The sequence below is a fragment of the Sciurus vulgaris genome (assembly GCF_902686455.1).
Source record: "Sciurus vulgaris genome assembly, chromosome: 4".
In the NCBI taxonomy this organism is placed as follows: domain Eukaryota; kingdom Metazoa; phylum Chordata; class Mammalia; order Rodentia; family Sciuridae; genus Sciurus; species Sciurus vulgaris.
The window spans coordinates 14,159,688-14,176,222 of record NC_136464.1 but is presented as its reverse complement, the minus strand read 5'-3'; the positions used below and the strand labels follow the sequence as shown (position 1 = coordinate 14,176,222).

The 16,535-nt window shown below is 43.2% G+C and overlaps 1 protein-coding gene across 2 annotated transcripts in view; it reads left to right on the top strand.

The window, feature by feature from the left end:
* Window positions 1-16,535, top strand: part of LOC306659223 (pancreatic triacylglycerol lipase) — a 121,273-nt gene that overhangs the window by 87,132 nt on the left and 17,606 nt on the right. Inside the window, exons 1-5 of one of the 2 annotated variants that reach the window (XM_079136640.1) lie at window positions 7,942-8,048; window positions 8,177-8,222; window positions 9,389-9,543; window positions 13,426-13,548; window positions 15,417-15,551. In XM_079136640.1, coding sequence (XP_078992766.1) covers window positions 7,962-8,048; window positions 8,177-8,222; window positions 9,389-9,543; window positions 13,426-13,548; window positions 15,417-15,551 — 546 coding nt within the window. In that variant the 5' untranslated portion in view covers window positions 7,942-7,961. Of the gene's footprint in view, window positions 1-7,941; window positions 8,049-8,176; window positions 8,223-9,388; window positions 9,544-13,425; window positions 13,549-15,416; window positions 15,552-16,535 lie in introns of those variants that run through there. The other variant, XM_079136638.1, reaches the window with a different exon arrangement.

Below are 16,535 nucleotides of genomic sequence, written 5' to 3'. Positions count from 1 at the left end.
AGGGTCAAGAAAGAACATAGCCAATATTTGGCTCTTGCCCTCTGAGGTCAGCTCATATCCAGAGAAAGAGGGAATTTCTCTAAGGGCTTTACAACTCTTGGCCACATGACCTTCCAATCAGGGAGATCAATGAGACCTTAGAGAACAGGAAGCCAACCAGTGCACCTGCTGCAAAGAGGAGGGTCATTGGAGAGGGAAACATCCCTGATGCTTACAAGGGAAATCACATGTGGTCAGCAAGAACCTGACCTATCCAGGCAGATGGCACTAAAAAAGCGAAGAGGCTTCTCCCAAGTTCCCATGAGTGACCCCTGAAGGAATCTAAGCTGACTCTTAATAGTAGATTTTTACTAGCTTGGTGCCACAAAAGTGGGCATGTCTTGCTCTTTTATAGACCTCCCCCTTCTCTTTCTTCTCTGTGTATGTGCCTAAGGGAGGAAGGGCCAGCACAGGGGGTGATGTTAGCAACTCCAGGAAGGTGTGATCCAGAGGTTAGCAGGTAGCAACCCATTGTCTCTTCTTTGATAACCAGCCCTGTCTTCTCACTCCATCATTCATTACCTATACTGACTGCCAGATCTTCCACCCCCTGCCTCAGTTTGTTGAGGAATGTGACATTTCCTGTCCCCTCAGGCCAGGCAGGGCTTCGGTCTGATTGCTTTTTGGCAAAGGAAGCATGTGGGGAGTCAGTGCAGTGGGCTCACTTTATAGTTATCCTCCTACCCTCCTGTCCCCACCATCCTCGTCTACTTGTCCCCTTATGCTCCCCACTTGGCTGCTCAAGTAGCTGGCACTACAGTTGCAGAGCACCAAGTCCACCTCCCATTGCTTCTTTTTGATGGGCCACCTACTCAGCAGCCTTTGGGCAGCCTTGCTATTCCCTGTACAAGATGCCAGAATTCAGCCTTGCTATGTGTAACAGCAGCCAATCGAGTCTATGCAAAGTCACTTCTTTTCTCCCCAGCCTCCCACAGCACTTACACACACATACATGTGTGCATACTTACACAATACACACTTGATTCCCAAAGGATAGCTGGGAGAAATGTGAAAGCAGACTCCTCAAATGCTAGCAAGTAAAAAATTCACAAATCTTTGCCCACTATTTATATAGCTTAAAAATAAAAAATATGACAACAAATGTAAATGCTTACATGGCTTCTATTTGCAATTCTTTAATAGGACCACAACTTATTCCTTGAAATGAAACACGTGTTCCAATGAATCAGAGAGGAGTTTGACTTTATAAACAGTTAAAGACCAAAAAACAAAAAAGCACAAAAGGAGAACAAAAGAATTATTTCAGAAGTGTTTTCCTTATAGAGTTAAAACAGAAGGTACATCCATATTACACTGACTCTGGTTAACCAGATTCAAGGTTCATAGAGATCATTCACTTCCATGGTCAAATTTATTCCTGAATTTTAAAACATTTGTTGTGAATGGGATCATTTTCTTGCTTTCTTTTTCAGATAGTTCATTATTAGCATATAAAAAAGCTGCTAATTTTTGTACATCAAGTTTGTATCCTGCAGCTTTACTGAATTCATTATTAGATCAAAGAGTTTTTGGTGTAGTCTTTGGGGTTTTTGAAAGATAAGATCACGCTGTCTACCAACAGGGACAGTTGGACTTCTTCCTTTCCAAACTGGATTCTTACTATTTCTTTCCATTGCCTAATTGCCTTCACTAGGACTTCCACGAGGTGAATGGAAGTGGTGAAGCTGGGTGTCAGAGGAACAGATTTGAAGTTTTCTTCACCAGCATCATGTTAGCTGTGGGTTTGTCTTCCATGGCCTTCTCAAGAGCACATGAAGCATTCTCCAGAACAGATCATATTTTAGGCACCAAAAAGCCTCAACAAATTTAAGATAATTTCAATTATCTTTTCTAACCACAATGACATAAAAGTAGAAATCAACAACAGGAGGAAATTTGGTTACTTTGTACGTATATGGAAATTAAACAACCGTCTCCTGAACAGCTTGCAATTCAATGAAGGGGTTAAGGGGAAGTTAAAAGTTTTCCTCAGACAAATGAAAATGAACACAGCATTTCAAAATCCACTGGATACAGCCAAAGATATTCTAAGGGGGAAGTTTATAGGTATAACATGCCTACATCAAAAAAGAAGAAATATCACCCATAAACCACCTAATGATGCACCCCAAGAACTAGAAAAACAAGAGTCAAGTAAACCCAAAATTAGCAGAAGGAAGGAAATGTAAATATCAGGGGAGGACTAAACAAAATAACAAAAAATACAAAGGATCAATTACATGAGAGTTGGTTTTTTTAAAAGAAAAGCAAAAGCAACCAACATGCAAGTAGACCAAGAAAAAGAGAAAAGAATGAAATAGAGAAAATCACAAGTGACAATGGAGACATCAGAACTGATGATGCAGAAATAAAAAGCATCCTAGGGACTACCATTGAAAATTACACACCAATAAATTGATCATCAGGAAAGGATGAGAAATCCCAACACAGACAGCCTACCAAAAATCTGAATATCCATGAATGAGGAAATTGAGTCAGTATTAAAACCTTTCCAACAAAGAAAAATCAATGATCTCATAATTTCATTGCTGAATTCTACTACCTATTGAAATAAGAACTAATATTAATTCTTCTCAAACTGTTAAAGAAGATTCAAGAGGGGAGAGGACTTTCAGATTCATTCTTTGAGACCAGCATTAACCTGATACTGGAAGAGTAGAGAGAAACACAGAGAGAGATTGAGAGAGAGTCGGGGAGAGAGGGAAGGAAGGAAGGAAGGAAGGAAGGAAGGAAGGAAGGAAGGAAGGAAGGAAGGAAGGAAGGGAGGGAGGGAGGGAGGGAGGGAGGGAGGGAGGGAGGAAGGAAGGAAGGAAGGAAGGAAGGAAGGAAGGGATTGACTGATTTAGAGCTGCCTGGCAGTGTGTACGTACAGGACAGACACAGAGGGAACCTTCTGAAGACAGGGAGAGCAAGTAGAAGACTACTGTGATGGCCCAGAAAAATGGTTGTCATATTCAATATCTCAGAAATAAATTTCTAGTTGATGAAATTTCCATTACTACATTAGTGGCAGGGAAGAAAACACAACTTAATCTGAAAATAGGTTATTCAAAATGTGTGCATGTGCTGGGCACGGTGGCCCATGCCTGTAATCCCAGCCACTCAGGAGGCTGAGGCAGGAGGATTACAAGTTCAAGACCAGCCTCAGCAACTTAGTGAGTCCCTAAGCAATTTAGTGAGATCCTGTCTCAAAATAAAAAATAACATTGTAATAATAAAGTGTGTGTGTAAATTTGTTCCAAAAATCAGTACTGAGTCTTAACCAGGTGTCTACACACCCATATGAACACCTTCCACTCACTCGTTCTTGACCCCTTGTTAGATCAACTGTATACTAACACCCTGGGAGAATGTGATTTTCTATGAATTGACAAAAACAAACCATTCCCAGATAGTGGAAAGAATGTGCTTCCAAAATGAGCTCTACTTCTTACCAACTCTGTATCCCTGGGTGGGTTGCTTAAACTCTCTGAGTTTCACTGTCTTCATAAGAAAAATAGCTAAACCTTCAACAGGCTTGGAGATAGATCAGATGCAAAAAAATGTAAAAGTAAGGAAATTTTTGGAACGCTAATTGCAATTTTATTTTACTTCCCAGGTCTGGGTGAGCTAGACTCCCTCACATTCAGCAACATGGTTGTTCTGGAAGGTATGAAGCAGTAACAGCCCATCATCCCAGTTTTTGCTCCTCAGGAGAGTTTGGGATCTCAGGCAAATATGCCCTCCTTCCCATGGACAGCCTGGCAGTGGCTGAGCTAGATAAGGGGAGGACAGGACAGGTTCTCTGAAGGCTAAGTAAATGAAACCCAGTTTGTCTAATGTGTGGTTATCTGGCCACACAGGTGTTCCTGGGCCTTTCTTTCCCTCATCTGGAGTTTGGTATCACAATGTTGTCAGAATGAGACTATTACTTAATGAATATTTACCTCCTCTGCAAATAGAGCTATTTTGATTAGGAACTTCCAAGACTGGTATTATTTTTAAGTGTCTAAGTTCTCTGTGTTAAAGTTGAGTCTGTGTTATGTAATGCTCCATTGAACCAAGGAGACATGGAATTATTTTTAAGTGGGAGCTCTTTCAGTTTTCAATGCCATGGGGTGTCTGACGTGGCGCTGTCCTGGATCTGTCACACTACACAAGTCTGACCTTTGAAACTGCAATCCCAAGACCTTTAGAGTGAGCACCTGAGGCTGGTGGAAAGCAAGATTTGAGAGGTAGCTTCAGCCCCTTCTGGTATTCAAGAGCCTCCTGTGCATCCAGAGCACTGAGCTCCTGCACCTTGAGGTCAATTGCAGCTAGGGTACCAGGCAACTTGGGGTGAATTTTCCCTAAATCTTGTGCTGTCCTAGGACCTCAGACAGCCTGTGAGGCAAATGGTCCCCACCAGGTGATGAACTAGAAAATAGATATTAATATTAAAATTCTACTAAAATGGAGGGAGGAACCAAATAGATTTTTTTTTTTTTAAATTTGGGAAGTGGCAGGAAAGGGGCTTTGGAAAAACCAAGTGTTAGGGGAAAAAATACTTCAAAGTGTGGCTAACATCCAAATCTCACAGTGAAACTTATAGTCCAGGATTGGATGTTTGGTACCTGAATAGTTCATGGAAGTCACAGAAATATGATGACTTTAAGAGATGCAGTAAATAATCTCTATTTGTTAAAGCTATGCTGTTATAGCCTTGAATCTCAGTGAATTAAAATAATAAAAGTTTATTTCTTGCTCTGATAAAATTCAAAATTAGCATTTCAAGTTGTTGAGTGACTTCCCTCCAAACAAGGGACCCAGGCCCCTTCCATCCTGGGGTTCTGCAGCTTCAACACATGGCCTTCAGGGTTGCTGTGCTTGTCTGCATCAAGACACTGAAGCATGAGCCACGGAGGACCACGTGTGGGTTTGAGGAGTAGAACTGGAGCTGGTGGGCACCCATGCGCTCCCATGACACCACCACAAGGGGCCATGTGGCCCCATCTCCCTGCAAGGTCGGTTGGGGAGTAGAGTCTACTTCTGTTCCCAGTAGGCAGCCACCCCAGTCTCTGCCTCAGAGTACCTGCAAGACACCCCCAGACAGCAGCACACAGTGATGTCTGAGTAAAACAGTGTGGTTGATGACATTTCATGACTCACCTGAAGAGTTCAGCAGGACTGGGTTGAGGGGAAGTCACTCATGTGCAGCTGACATGATAGACTGCTGCTCGTGTCCCATTCCCTTCCCAGCTTTTGTGAATGTGGAAAATGTAAAATATGAACCAATTTCAGTTTACAGAATGACTTCCCATAGCCTCTAGTCTCTGCAATGGCAGCGATCCTGCCATTTTCTCATCTTAGGAGTGCTGTGGAAAACTTTACCTCCTCTATCAATATGGGTTTCACTGTGATTAAAATTTGGTGAATTTGGTCTTAAATCTATAGCCCATATGTAAATAAAGGTCACCCTATGTGTGCATTAAATTTTGCTTCATTTAAAATGCCACCCTACAAACATCATATGACATGGTAAGTCTCCCCAAGTGTCAGATACTTCATAATACACCCAAATGACATGGGTATGACTGTAGCATCAGTGTAGCATTACCACGTGTGGGTACTGTAGAGATGCAAGACTTTGGTTCTTAGAGTTTGTGGTGAGTTAAGTTTTGTTTGTTTTGTTTTTTTGGTTGGTTGGTTTTGCTTAACTGAGTAAAAGAGGCTTCAAAGTCATTTACTCTGAGATCGTGTTGGCAGTTTTGATTGTTACAAGTATGGAAAACAAATGGTCTTCCATATTCATTCCCTTTTTGCTTGTTCATTCATTCAACAAGGGAGTGTTGGTGGCCTGCCATGGCACAAGCCCTGGGCTGGATGTTCAGTCATGACAACAGGGCCCAGAGAATTCCAGCGTCCCTCAGTTCATGACCCACCAGTGACCGTGATGGGTCTCAAGTGAGGGAACAACGGAGGGAGGCCTTCTTGGCAGGACCAGGGAACCAACCAAAGTGTACCAGGGGTGCACTTCAAGCTTTGAGTGTGACCCTGATGCTCTGCCCCGTGGCTTATTTTAAAGCTGATTTATTCTTTCTCCTCTCCGTCCCCATGTCCCCTGTGTATCCTTCCTTCTCCTATGGGAAGCAAGATGAACCTCCTTCCCATCCTGGGCCAAGTTACCCATCCTCTAGCTCAGAGACCACAGGAATGAAGGACCCAAAATTTGGCACCAGAGGGCCCATGACCCAGCTCCCTCTCAAGGTCACAGGTGACAATGACTCCTGACAGGGCACACTGGAGTGGAACCTTTACACCCCTCTTTCAACGCCTGCGCCTGCCCTGACAGAATCCCAGCCCCTGGGACAGGTGTGTCCTGTGTTTCTCCTTTGCTAGCAAAGCAAATAAAACTTCTTTTCCCCTCTTTCTTAAAAACTTGTTGTTGTTAGTGCATGGGGACAAGGACTGAGCTTTCCATATCAAAAGGAGGGCCAGACAGCACTTCCTCAGGAGGGTTCAAGGCATTGGAAGGGTTTTGCAGGAATTTGTCAGGGTTCCCAGCCATGAATTCCCCACCCCCACCTCCCTCCAGCTGTTGTCTTAACATTTTCCTTACTAAACATTCTTGAACTCTCCTTGTAAACAATTTTTTTGTTGCTTTTTCTGTACCTATAAATTTGGTCAGAATACTGAATTATTATCTGCTCACTCTTGGCCCACAACAGTGGCAATTTCATGTCTGAATCTAAATCTGGAACTGCCTCAGGCCGAATGGTTCTGGTATCTTAACATTATGATGTCCCATTGCACTCTTTAAAAGATGCCATTTAATCCATCCACCGCTAACTAAAGAGTCTCAGTTCTTTTATATCAAATGCTGTTCTTTCAGAGCACTTTCCCAAGATCTTTTTTTTTTTCCTGATTAAATTCTATTTTTCTCTCTTGCTCATTATTTCATCCAATGTTGGGGGTCACTAATCGGACCTCTGTTCTCTCAGCAATAGATACCCTCAATTCCTTTTGTTACCTTTCCTATATGTTATTGAGAAATAAGTTAATGTAACAGGGATCATGGATGTCAGGTGGGTTCTTTGTCTCATGAATTCGAAGAATAAAATCCATGGGCACAAGGGTGAGAGCAAAATAACAGGATTTATTAGAGTAATAGAAAGCAGAGTTCCTGAAGAAGGAGGGGTCCCAAGAGAGGGATGCCTTATGGGCGGCTGTTGTCTAGGGGTTTTATATGGATCTGTAGGTGAGGGAAGTTAGGCCCAGCCTAATCCTGGGTAAGACACTCTGTGCCCACAAGGAATTCAGGAAGGCTTTATTTTAATCAAAATATTTGACCAGGCACTTTTCCTTCTTTGAAGAGGCTATGGACTCCAAGTCACATATGTCCCAATTTTAAAATAACCCTTTTGCAGGTTTCTCAGCAAAAATCTGCAGCTGCTCTGCTGCCCAGGAAACTCCCCAGGGGCCCATTTCCCTATCTGCCCAGGTTTATCTCTTCTTCCTGGTCTTCATGAGTTCTGAGGAGTGTCAACATAGGACACCAAGTGCTTTTCTAGAAGGGATGCACTCTCTTGAAGGACTCTCCTACCAGGTGGTTTGAGGGGAAGGTGAGGGAATAGAGAAGCTGCAGGAGCTAGGGAGTCTTCAGGGTTGGCTTTCCAGGAGACTGCTGTCCAATTCCTGCAGAGTCCGGCTGCAAGCTCATCCCAGCCCTCCCCTGATCTGCACCTAGAAGCACAAAGAAACAACCAGATCCTTCACCGCAATGACAGGACAGTGATTCTGAGCACGTATAACCACATACCTGCCACTTTCTCATCTTCCCATGAGCACTGTGGAAAACTACCTCGCCTATCAATACGGGCTTATCTGTGATTAAAATTAGAAATATGTCCTTGGAACCTTCTCTCTTTTCATGCCACTTTTCCATGGCACGGCTCAAAAAGATAAGGTTGCCTATAAAAGGACCTGTCCGTGTTGTCCAGCTGTCCGTGGAACCTGCCGGATCTGCCACGGTGAGTGGGGAACGTGCTTTCCAGGCTAATTTATCCGATTTCACAGATCCCACCATGTTCTCCAGAGATGGAAGTGATCTTTCCAACCTCACACTGCCAGACTCAGCTTCGTTTTTGTCTTTATGCAGATGCTGCTGCTGTGGTCGCTGGCCCTGCTGCTGGGAGCAGTAGCAGGTAAGAAAAGACACTGGGGTGGACTTGGAGAGTCTCGCTGCTTGGTCTTCTCCAGAGGCCTTGAGGGCTGAATTCAAGGCATGAATGGGACCAGGAGTAAAACGAGCAAGGTGCAGGATTAAGAGCTCAAGATCTTGAAGTGGGTTTGCCAGATCAAATCTACAATGCCCATCTAATGCTGCATTTGAGAAAAGCAAGAAATAATCCAAAGAGTGAATCACTGACATATTTATATAACAATTTTCCTGTTTAACCAAAGTTCAAGTTTGACTTGTAATTTTCATCTGTGAGTCTAGCAGCCCTAGCTTGGGTTCAACAGAAGGGTTTGAACACTGGTTCAGTTTCCTACAACTCAATGACCCTGAGCAAAATCCTGAGCCCCTCTGTGCTTCAGGGTCTTTGTCTGAGAAGTGGGGAAATGACGTCACCCCTCTCCTTGGCTGACTGAGACACTTAGGTAAGATGAGTGGACCATCGTTCCCAGCAGCTGGCCCATGAGAAGATGTGGAGGGACGCAGCCCCCGAGACAGCTGCTCCTCTTACTCCTGCTCTTCATGTGCACTTCTCCTCCAGAGCCCTTCCTGGAGTTGTCCCTCTATGCAGCAGCATGCCAGCCACATTGGGTGAAATCATGCATGTTGGTTGTTTCTGAGCACCTTCTTCATCACAGGAACCCACAGCGGTCCTCAAATCTAGGTCAGAAACCGACATGCTCAGTTAAGGTGGAGATATGGAGTTCAGGCCCTTGCATGAAACTTGACCTCACACCCAAAGTGCAAAGCCACGGGGCTGCCCCTGGGAGTCAAGAGCCTCAACACATGCACCCCCACCACAGTTAGGACGCAGGCCGCTCCATTCCTGGGCACCAGTGGCCCAAGGATGACATCTGGGTTGAGAAGCTCAAGTGAGTCCCTGCCTGGGACTGAGCAGAGACATAGGACTGTGAGGTGGTCCTCTGAGGCAGCAAGGAGGAGCAGCAGCCTGTCTGCCAGAGAGGCATCTTCTTCTGATGCTGCTTTGTGAGAGTGTGAGTTGGAGGGTGCTTGGGAGACTGGAGGGCGACCGTCTGCCATGAAATGTAGTCTGACTCATATTTTGGTTGAGACACTATTGACGACAGCATTCTGGTTAAACTAATATCCTTGAAACTCTTCTGGGTGGTTCAGGAAAAGAAGTCTGCTACGACAGACTCGGCTGCTTCAGCGATGACTCCCCATGGGGAGGGACCTTGGAAAGACCCCTGAAAATGTTGCCCTGGGCTCCCCAAACTGTCAACACCCGCTTCCTCCTGTACACGAACGAGAACCCAGACAGCTATCAGGTAACAATCCTATCTTTGCAGCACTCTTTTCCATTTCTTTTATGTTGTGAGGCTATCTCTTCACCCATTCTCTGTTTCTGTGACCGAATAGTTTAACAGACTGGGTAAACTGTGTCACCAACCTGATATTTATTTGGCTCCCAGTACTGATGTAGGACAGAAGAAGCTGGATACCCAGGGAATTTTCAGGAAGCAGGTTTATTGACTACAGGGTCCAGAGGACTATTACCTTAAACATTCTCTGGACCAAGAGTCTGGAAATTCTTTGACCTTTTTCCCCAATGGAAGGGACTTGAAGATTTACATTACAATTGCTTTTTGTTCCTTTTTTTTTTTTAAGACTAGTCAGAGATTTTACAAGTTTTTTTTTTTTTCTTTCCATAAACCTGGCATTTACAAAAGAGGAATTGACAATCCATAATGCCTTCTGCAGAAGTGTTTTTTTTTTTTTCTTTCTGATATCCTATGTAAAAAGCTTTCTGACAGGGAGAGGAACTTCTATGTTACAAATATAATGGGGGTTTCTGCTTAATTGTGGTGAGGGTCTTCTGGGTGGGGGTCTCTGGTCTGCTTCAGTACCAGAGGCAGGGAAGTCAGAGGTTGAATGTGGAGATTGGAGGGGGCTTTCACAAATGGCATCACATGGTGAGAGAGGGGACGAGAGACGGAAGGAAGAGTGGGACGAACCTGTGCTTTCTGCGGAGCACGCTCCTGCAATTCTCCACTCTAGCCACAACCACGGTAATGCATTTGTGACAGCGGAGGCCTCCTGACTAACCACCTCTCAATATAATCCCAAGCAAATTAAATTTAAACATCCATTTCAGAAGGGACATTCAAACCATACTGTTCCCTCCCTCACTCCCCCCAAATTCACGTTCTTCTCTCATGCAAAATACATTCCTTCCATCCCAGTAGCCTTAAATGTCTTAGCTTATTCCTGCTTCAACTCAAACATCCAAAGTTCAGACTAAATAGACATGGGTGAGACTCAAGGCATGATTCATCCTGAGGCAAATTCCCTTAAGCAACCAGTCTGGGAAGTCCAAACTTATCTATTTCCAAAATATATTGGTGGGACAGGCCTAAGATAGACATCCTATTCCAAGTCAGAAAAATAAGCAAGGAAAAGAAGGAACAGCCCCCCAGCAGGTCCAAATCTTCTAGTGAGGATAACATTGCCTTGAGACTCTAGTCTTTCACTCCAAGTGCCACCCCCTGCACACAGGGGTATAGCTGGGCCTCCAAAGCTTGGACTGCCCCACCCCATGATTTTCTGGGCTTGTTTCACCTCAGAGCTCTCCTAGGCCACTGCCCTTGCACCCCGGGAGCTCTGCAGTGCGGAGGTCCCTGGGACTCCCCCACCCCCACAGCTCCACTCCCTGGGGGCGGTTTCTCTGTGGTGGTTCCACCCCAGTGACATTGTTTTTGCATGGGCCCCCAGGCCATCCAGTGGAGGCACATGCCCTCAGAGACCTTGCATGCCGCAAGCCTGAAGACTTAACACCACACGGACACCACCAAAGTTCACTGCGGGTGCCCCCCAGAAAGGTGGCCTGAACCACACCTGGGCCTGCTTGAACCCTGGCTGGGAAGGCTGAGGAGCAGTGGGGTAGAATGGGGGAACAGAGACCCGAGGCAGCACTGGGTAGCCGGCCCGCGGAGGGCACCCCAGACCTACCCCAAACCATTTGCCCCTATAGAGTTATGGTGATAGAAACAGCTTCAAAGATCTGAGCAATGCCTTGGGGACCATTTCCCATTGTCCTGAAGCATCACACCGGGTTCTCTTCTATTCATAGTAATCTTCTTAGAAAAAAATGGTCACTTGGTCATATACTTCTTTTGCTCTTCTAATGACCCCTTTTCACTCTCTTCTTGCCCAGTATGCAAATTTTCTGAATTTGTCTGACTTCCTTTTTAATTATGAATTTCAGCTTTGGCCACTTCTTCCTTGTGGCTCCTCATTCTATACAGCAGTTAAAAGCAGTCCTGTAGCAGCCTGATTGCTTTTCTTCTTAGATATTTCATCTGCCAAATATTCTATTTATTGCCCTTAGGTTCTGCATTCCATAAAGTCCTAGGACATGGATACAGTTCAGTCAAGGTTTTTGCAACTTATAATAAGGATGGCCTTTACGCAAGTTTCTATTACCTGACCCTCATTTCCACCTGAGACCTGATCAGAATGAGCTTTATTGTACATATTTCTCTCAACAGTCTGGTCCTGACCACTCATACAACCTTTAAGAAGATTCTGACTTCCCCTGTAGCTGTTCTCTTCTGCAGAATGTTCATCAGTACCATCGTTCAAACTCTATTAATGTAGAACAAGCTTTCTCTAGCCTGATCCTTCCAATTATTTCAGCCTCTACCCATTACTAAGTTCCAAACCAGCCTACACATTTTCAGGAATTTTTATAGCAATAACCCCACTCCTGGCACCAATTTCCTGTTTTATTTAGCCTAATTCCTGGTGCTGTAACAGGATACCATGGAATGGGTAAATTATTTAAAAAATAGAAGGTTCTGAAGGCAGGAAGTCCAAGTTCAAGGATCTGCATCTTGCAAAGGTCTTATTGTTGTGCCATAAGATAGAAGAAGGTATCACATGGCTAGAGAACATGTTGAGAGAGAGAGAGAGAGAGAGAGAGAGAGAGAGAATGGTAAAGACTGAACTTCTCCTTTTATGAGGAGCCCACTCCCACAGTAACCATTTCCACAATAATGGCGTTCATCTGCTCCTAAAGGCAGAACCCTCATGACATCTCTTAAAAGTCCCACTTTGAACATCATCACAATGGCAATTAAATATCAACATTTTGAAGGGGATATTCAAATCACAGCAGATACTGAATATTCAAATCTTCTAAGGAGAATTAGATGGTGAAATGAGCATCTCTGTCGACTTTCAGGGAAATAAGCATAAGTTTTATTTTATTTAACTTTATATATGGCCCATTAACTTCATAATGACTTTGTATTACTTCTCTGATACCTTAGCAAATATTCTAAATATGGGGGGGGTGGGTACTATGGTTTGAATGACCCTTCCAAAACTCATGTCAAAATTTATTTGCCATCATGATGATATTAAGAAGAGGGACCATTAAAAAAGAAGAAGAAGAAGAAGTGATTAGGCCATGAGGGCTTCATCTTCGAAAATGGATGAACATAGTTCTCATAGTAGTAGATTCCAGGTAAGAGCTCGCTGCCTCACATGCTCACTTGCCAATTCAAATTCCAACAAGGGAAGACAGCACCAAGGCCCATGCCATGCTCTTGGGCATCCCAGCTTATATAACCATGAGACAAATAAACTTCTATTGTTTATAAAATTATCACAGCAGTAAGAATGGACAAAAATAAGATATACATACATATTATATGTAAATGTATATCCCATACATATCTTAAATATGTATGTCATACATAAAAGTCATTATATATGATTTAAAATCTCATGTTACCCAGTCATATAATCTCCTGCTATTGTATATATCTATGAAATCTCTCAGTATTTTATATATATAATGCACATATTTATACCCATAGCATATATACAAATGGGAGAATTACATGTATCATATGCATGCGGGCGCATGTACATTCATACAAATGCACACACATGGACATTCATGCACACACAAAAAGCCCTCCATTATGTGGAGATAAGACCTTATCACCAATATTATAGCAGACATTTTATCCCAAATCAAACCATTAAAAAAAAATTTTGTGATGCCTTTAAAGTAACAACTCGGGGAGATTGTGAATAGCGTGGCTGTCCTGGGTAACCTGTACTCACGAGGATCCCTCATATGAGTGGTCTAGAGGATGCTAAAAGAGACTTGACCTGAAACACTTTTCTTCCCCAAACAGCAAATCACTGCGGACGCTTCCAGCATCAGGAGCTCCAATTTCAAAACAAATAGAAAAACCCGCTTCATCATTCATGGATTCACAGACAAGGGAGAAGACAACTGGCTGGCCAACATGTGCAAGGTGAGGCCTGCTAAACTCTGAAGGGAAGCTTGTCACAGGGGCAGGTAAGGCGCTGGCCCCAACCACGGAGGACAAATACTGGTCCTTACCACCCTGGAGGATCCTGTGACCCCTGCAGAGCCTCAGTTCCCAAGGGAGGTGCAGGAGGTGGTGGTGGTGGCTGGGGCCCTGTGACAGCCAGGGGCAGTAAGGTGGGCAGGCATTTGGTGGTTCCAGAAAGTGGTTATTTAATAACAATTCCAGGGGTGCTTCGGAACTCAAGCATCGGAAATTGTCTAGCAGACGCACCCCGCTGTGTGCTCATTAACTTTTAATCTTCTCAGGAAGAGCTAAAGAACTCTCTTTTACCCAAACTAATGCTTTCCTTCCATCTTCACTGGTCCCACTCATCTCTGGTAGCAGTGTCTTGGAAAAGCCAGTAAGTTTTCATGTTTGTCTTCTGTTGTTTCAGCAGAAGGGATCCTGTTTACTTTGCTTTTGGCTCCGTTGCCAGATAACAAAGATTGAAAAGGCAGCCAAATAGAAAAAGTTTTCATAGTCACTGCTAGTGTCTGAGGAACGCTGATTTATTTATTTGCATATTTATTCTTTTTTTTTTTTTCTAACCAAGTTTCTGTGGCACCTGAGACTCAAAGCTGTGGTCATTTTCTCCAAGGTGTCAAGAAGACACAAAGGCCTTCCTAAGCCCATTTGACTTCCCACCTGTCTTTGACCCCAAAGGCAGAACAGAGTCAACTCCCAGCATTAGGTAATCATGGAGACAGATGAGCACACTAGAGTCCATTCACCTCTTACCTTTAGAAGCAATCTGTAAAACCACAGCCTGCCTTCTAAAATACTTTAAACAGCAAAGAAAAAAATATATGTGATTCTTAACTGAAAGGGAATATAATTTAAGATTGACTATTCATTTTTTTTCTAAGATTCCCAGAACAAATTATTGTTTCTTTTTTTATTTGATTTCACTTTGGCAATAATGTTACATAATGATAAAAAATAATTAGTGGATTAAAATTGATGGTAAAAGCCCTGGATTCCAGCCTAGACTTTATCCGAGTTTACCATGGCATTAGTAAATTGGTTTCCTCCTTTGGATTTTTTCCTTCTGTAAAGCAAGAGTTGAGAGGTGATATCAAAGGTTGCTTCATTATTCTTAAATTCTTTGGAGAAAGTTGGGAATATATGAAAACACGCACTCAAACGATTTCTACCAGAACTACTCTGCATGAAACCATAATTGTGCTCCAGGAGATACCTGGCAGGCTATGTTTCAGGTGAAGTAACGTCAGTGATGTGCAAAGAAATTCCCTCATCCAAACATATGATTAGTCTTTTCATCATGAAAAAGCCTACTCCTTTACCTTTAATATATTTATGTATTTAAGGGGTATGGGGTCCTGCCTGTCTCTCCCACTCATTCAGTAAATGCTTATGAGCACCTATTCTGTGCCAGGAACTGTTCAGGGCACTGAGCATGCAGCAGTGAGAGACAGGCAATGTCCTCAGGGGCGCTCTAGCAAGGGGCAATGTAGTATTATGGCATTCGGGATGTTCTAATGAGATGACCCAATCTACATTGTCTGATACGTCTGAATCAGTTGTCAATCTATGCTTCCATTGCAGCAGAAATCCCAATAACCCAGCTCCCTCGATGGCCACACTTCCAGTCTGGAGCCCGTCTTAAACTTTAGGAGGGATTCCTTATCCATTACAGACTCGGCCTTTTGCTCATAATTTTGAAGTTAAAAGTGACATGATAACTGTACAGATCGGGGGGGGGGGGGATTTGTCCTGGTCCTCAAATGTGTTAATAAGCAAATAATAATGGTCTTGAATTACGTGCCTGTTTATTGTGCCTCTTGCATCAGAACATGCTCCAGGTGGAAAGTGTGAACTGCATCTGTGTGGACTGGAAAGGCGGCTCCCGGACCGGATATACTCAGGCCACCCAGAACGTCCGAATTGTGGGGGCAGAAGTGGCCTACTTCATTGATACTCTTCAGGTAACTACTTCCAAGTTATTTAAAAACTCATACACATTGCTTTCTGGGTTCTCTTTCCAAAAGAAAATTGTAGATATGCCAAATTTCTTGTTTAAATTTATTTTTTAACTGATACAGAAAAACAAAAATTGTACATATCTATAGATCACCTTGTGATATTTTGATATATATATATACATTGTGTTGTGTTCAAAACAGAGCAAACGTATAGCTCATCAATCATTTCCTTTTTTGTATGGTTCAAAATAATTTCTTCTAGCTTTTTAAAATTTATGAGCACATTATTATGTATATTCACCCTACCAGAATGTCTTATACCTTTCTATGACTTAGGACCTGGGGATCAGAATTTCCCCCTCTCTCCCCACTACTCTTTCCAGCCCCCAGTAACCATCCTCCTTCTCTTAACTTCTGAGGTCAACTTCTCTATATGCCACATCTGGAAGTCATATGATACTTTTCTTTCTGGGCCTGGTTTATTTCATTTAATATACTGATCTCCAGTTCCATCCAAATGACAGGATCTCATCTTTTTTATCACTGAATAACATCCCTCTGTGTTTATGCTCACCCTTTCTTAATCCATTCGTCAGTTGATGGACACCCACGTTGTTTCCATTTTTTTGGCTATAGTGAATAGTGCTGGAATAAACATGTAGTGCAGATGTCTCAATTATACCACTTTCGGTTGCATATCCTTTGCTTATGTGCTGAGTGGTGGGATTATTGGATCATATGGAAGGAACATTTTTGCTGTTTTCCACGATGTCTGTACTGATTAACCTTCCAGCAACAGTGTGCAGAGGCACCCTTTCCTCCACATCCTTGCCAGCACTTGTTATCTTTTGTCTTTTCGGTACTGTCCATTCTTACTGGAATGAGGTAATAGCTTATTATTGCTTTGATTTGCATCACCCTGATGATTAATGATGCTGAGCATTTAAAAATATATATTTCTGTTGATCATTTGTGTGTCATCTTTTG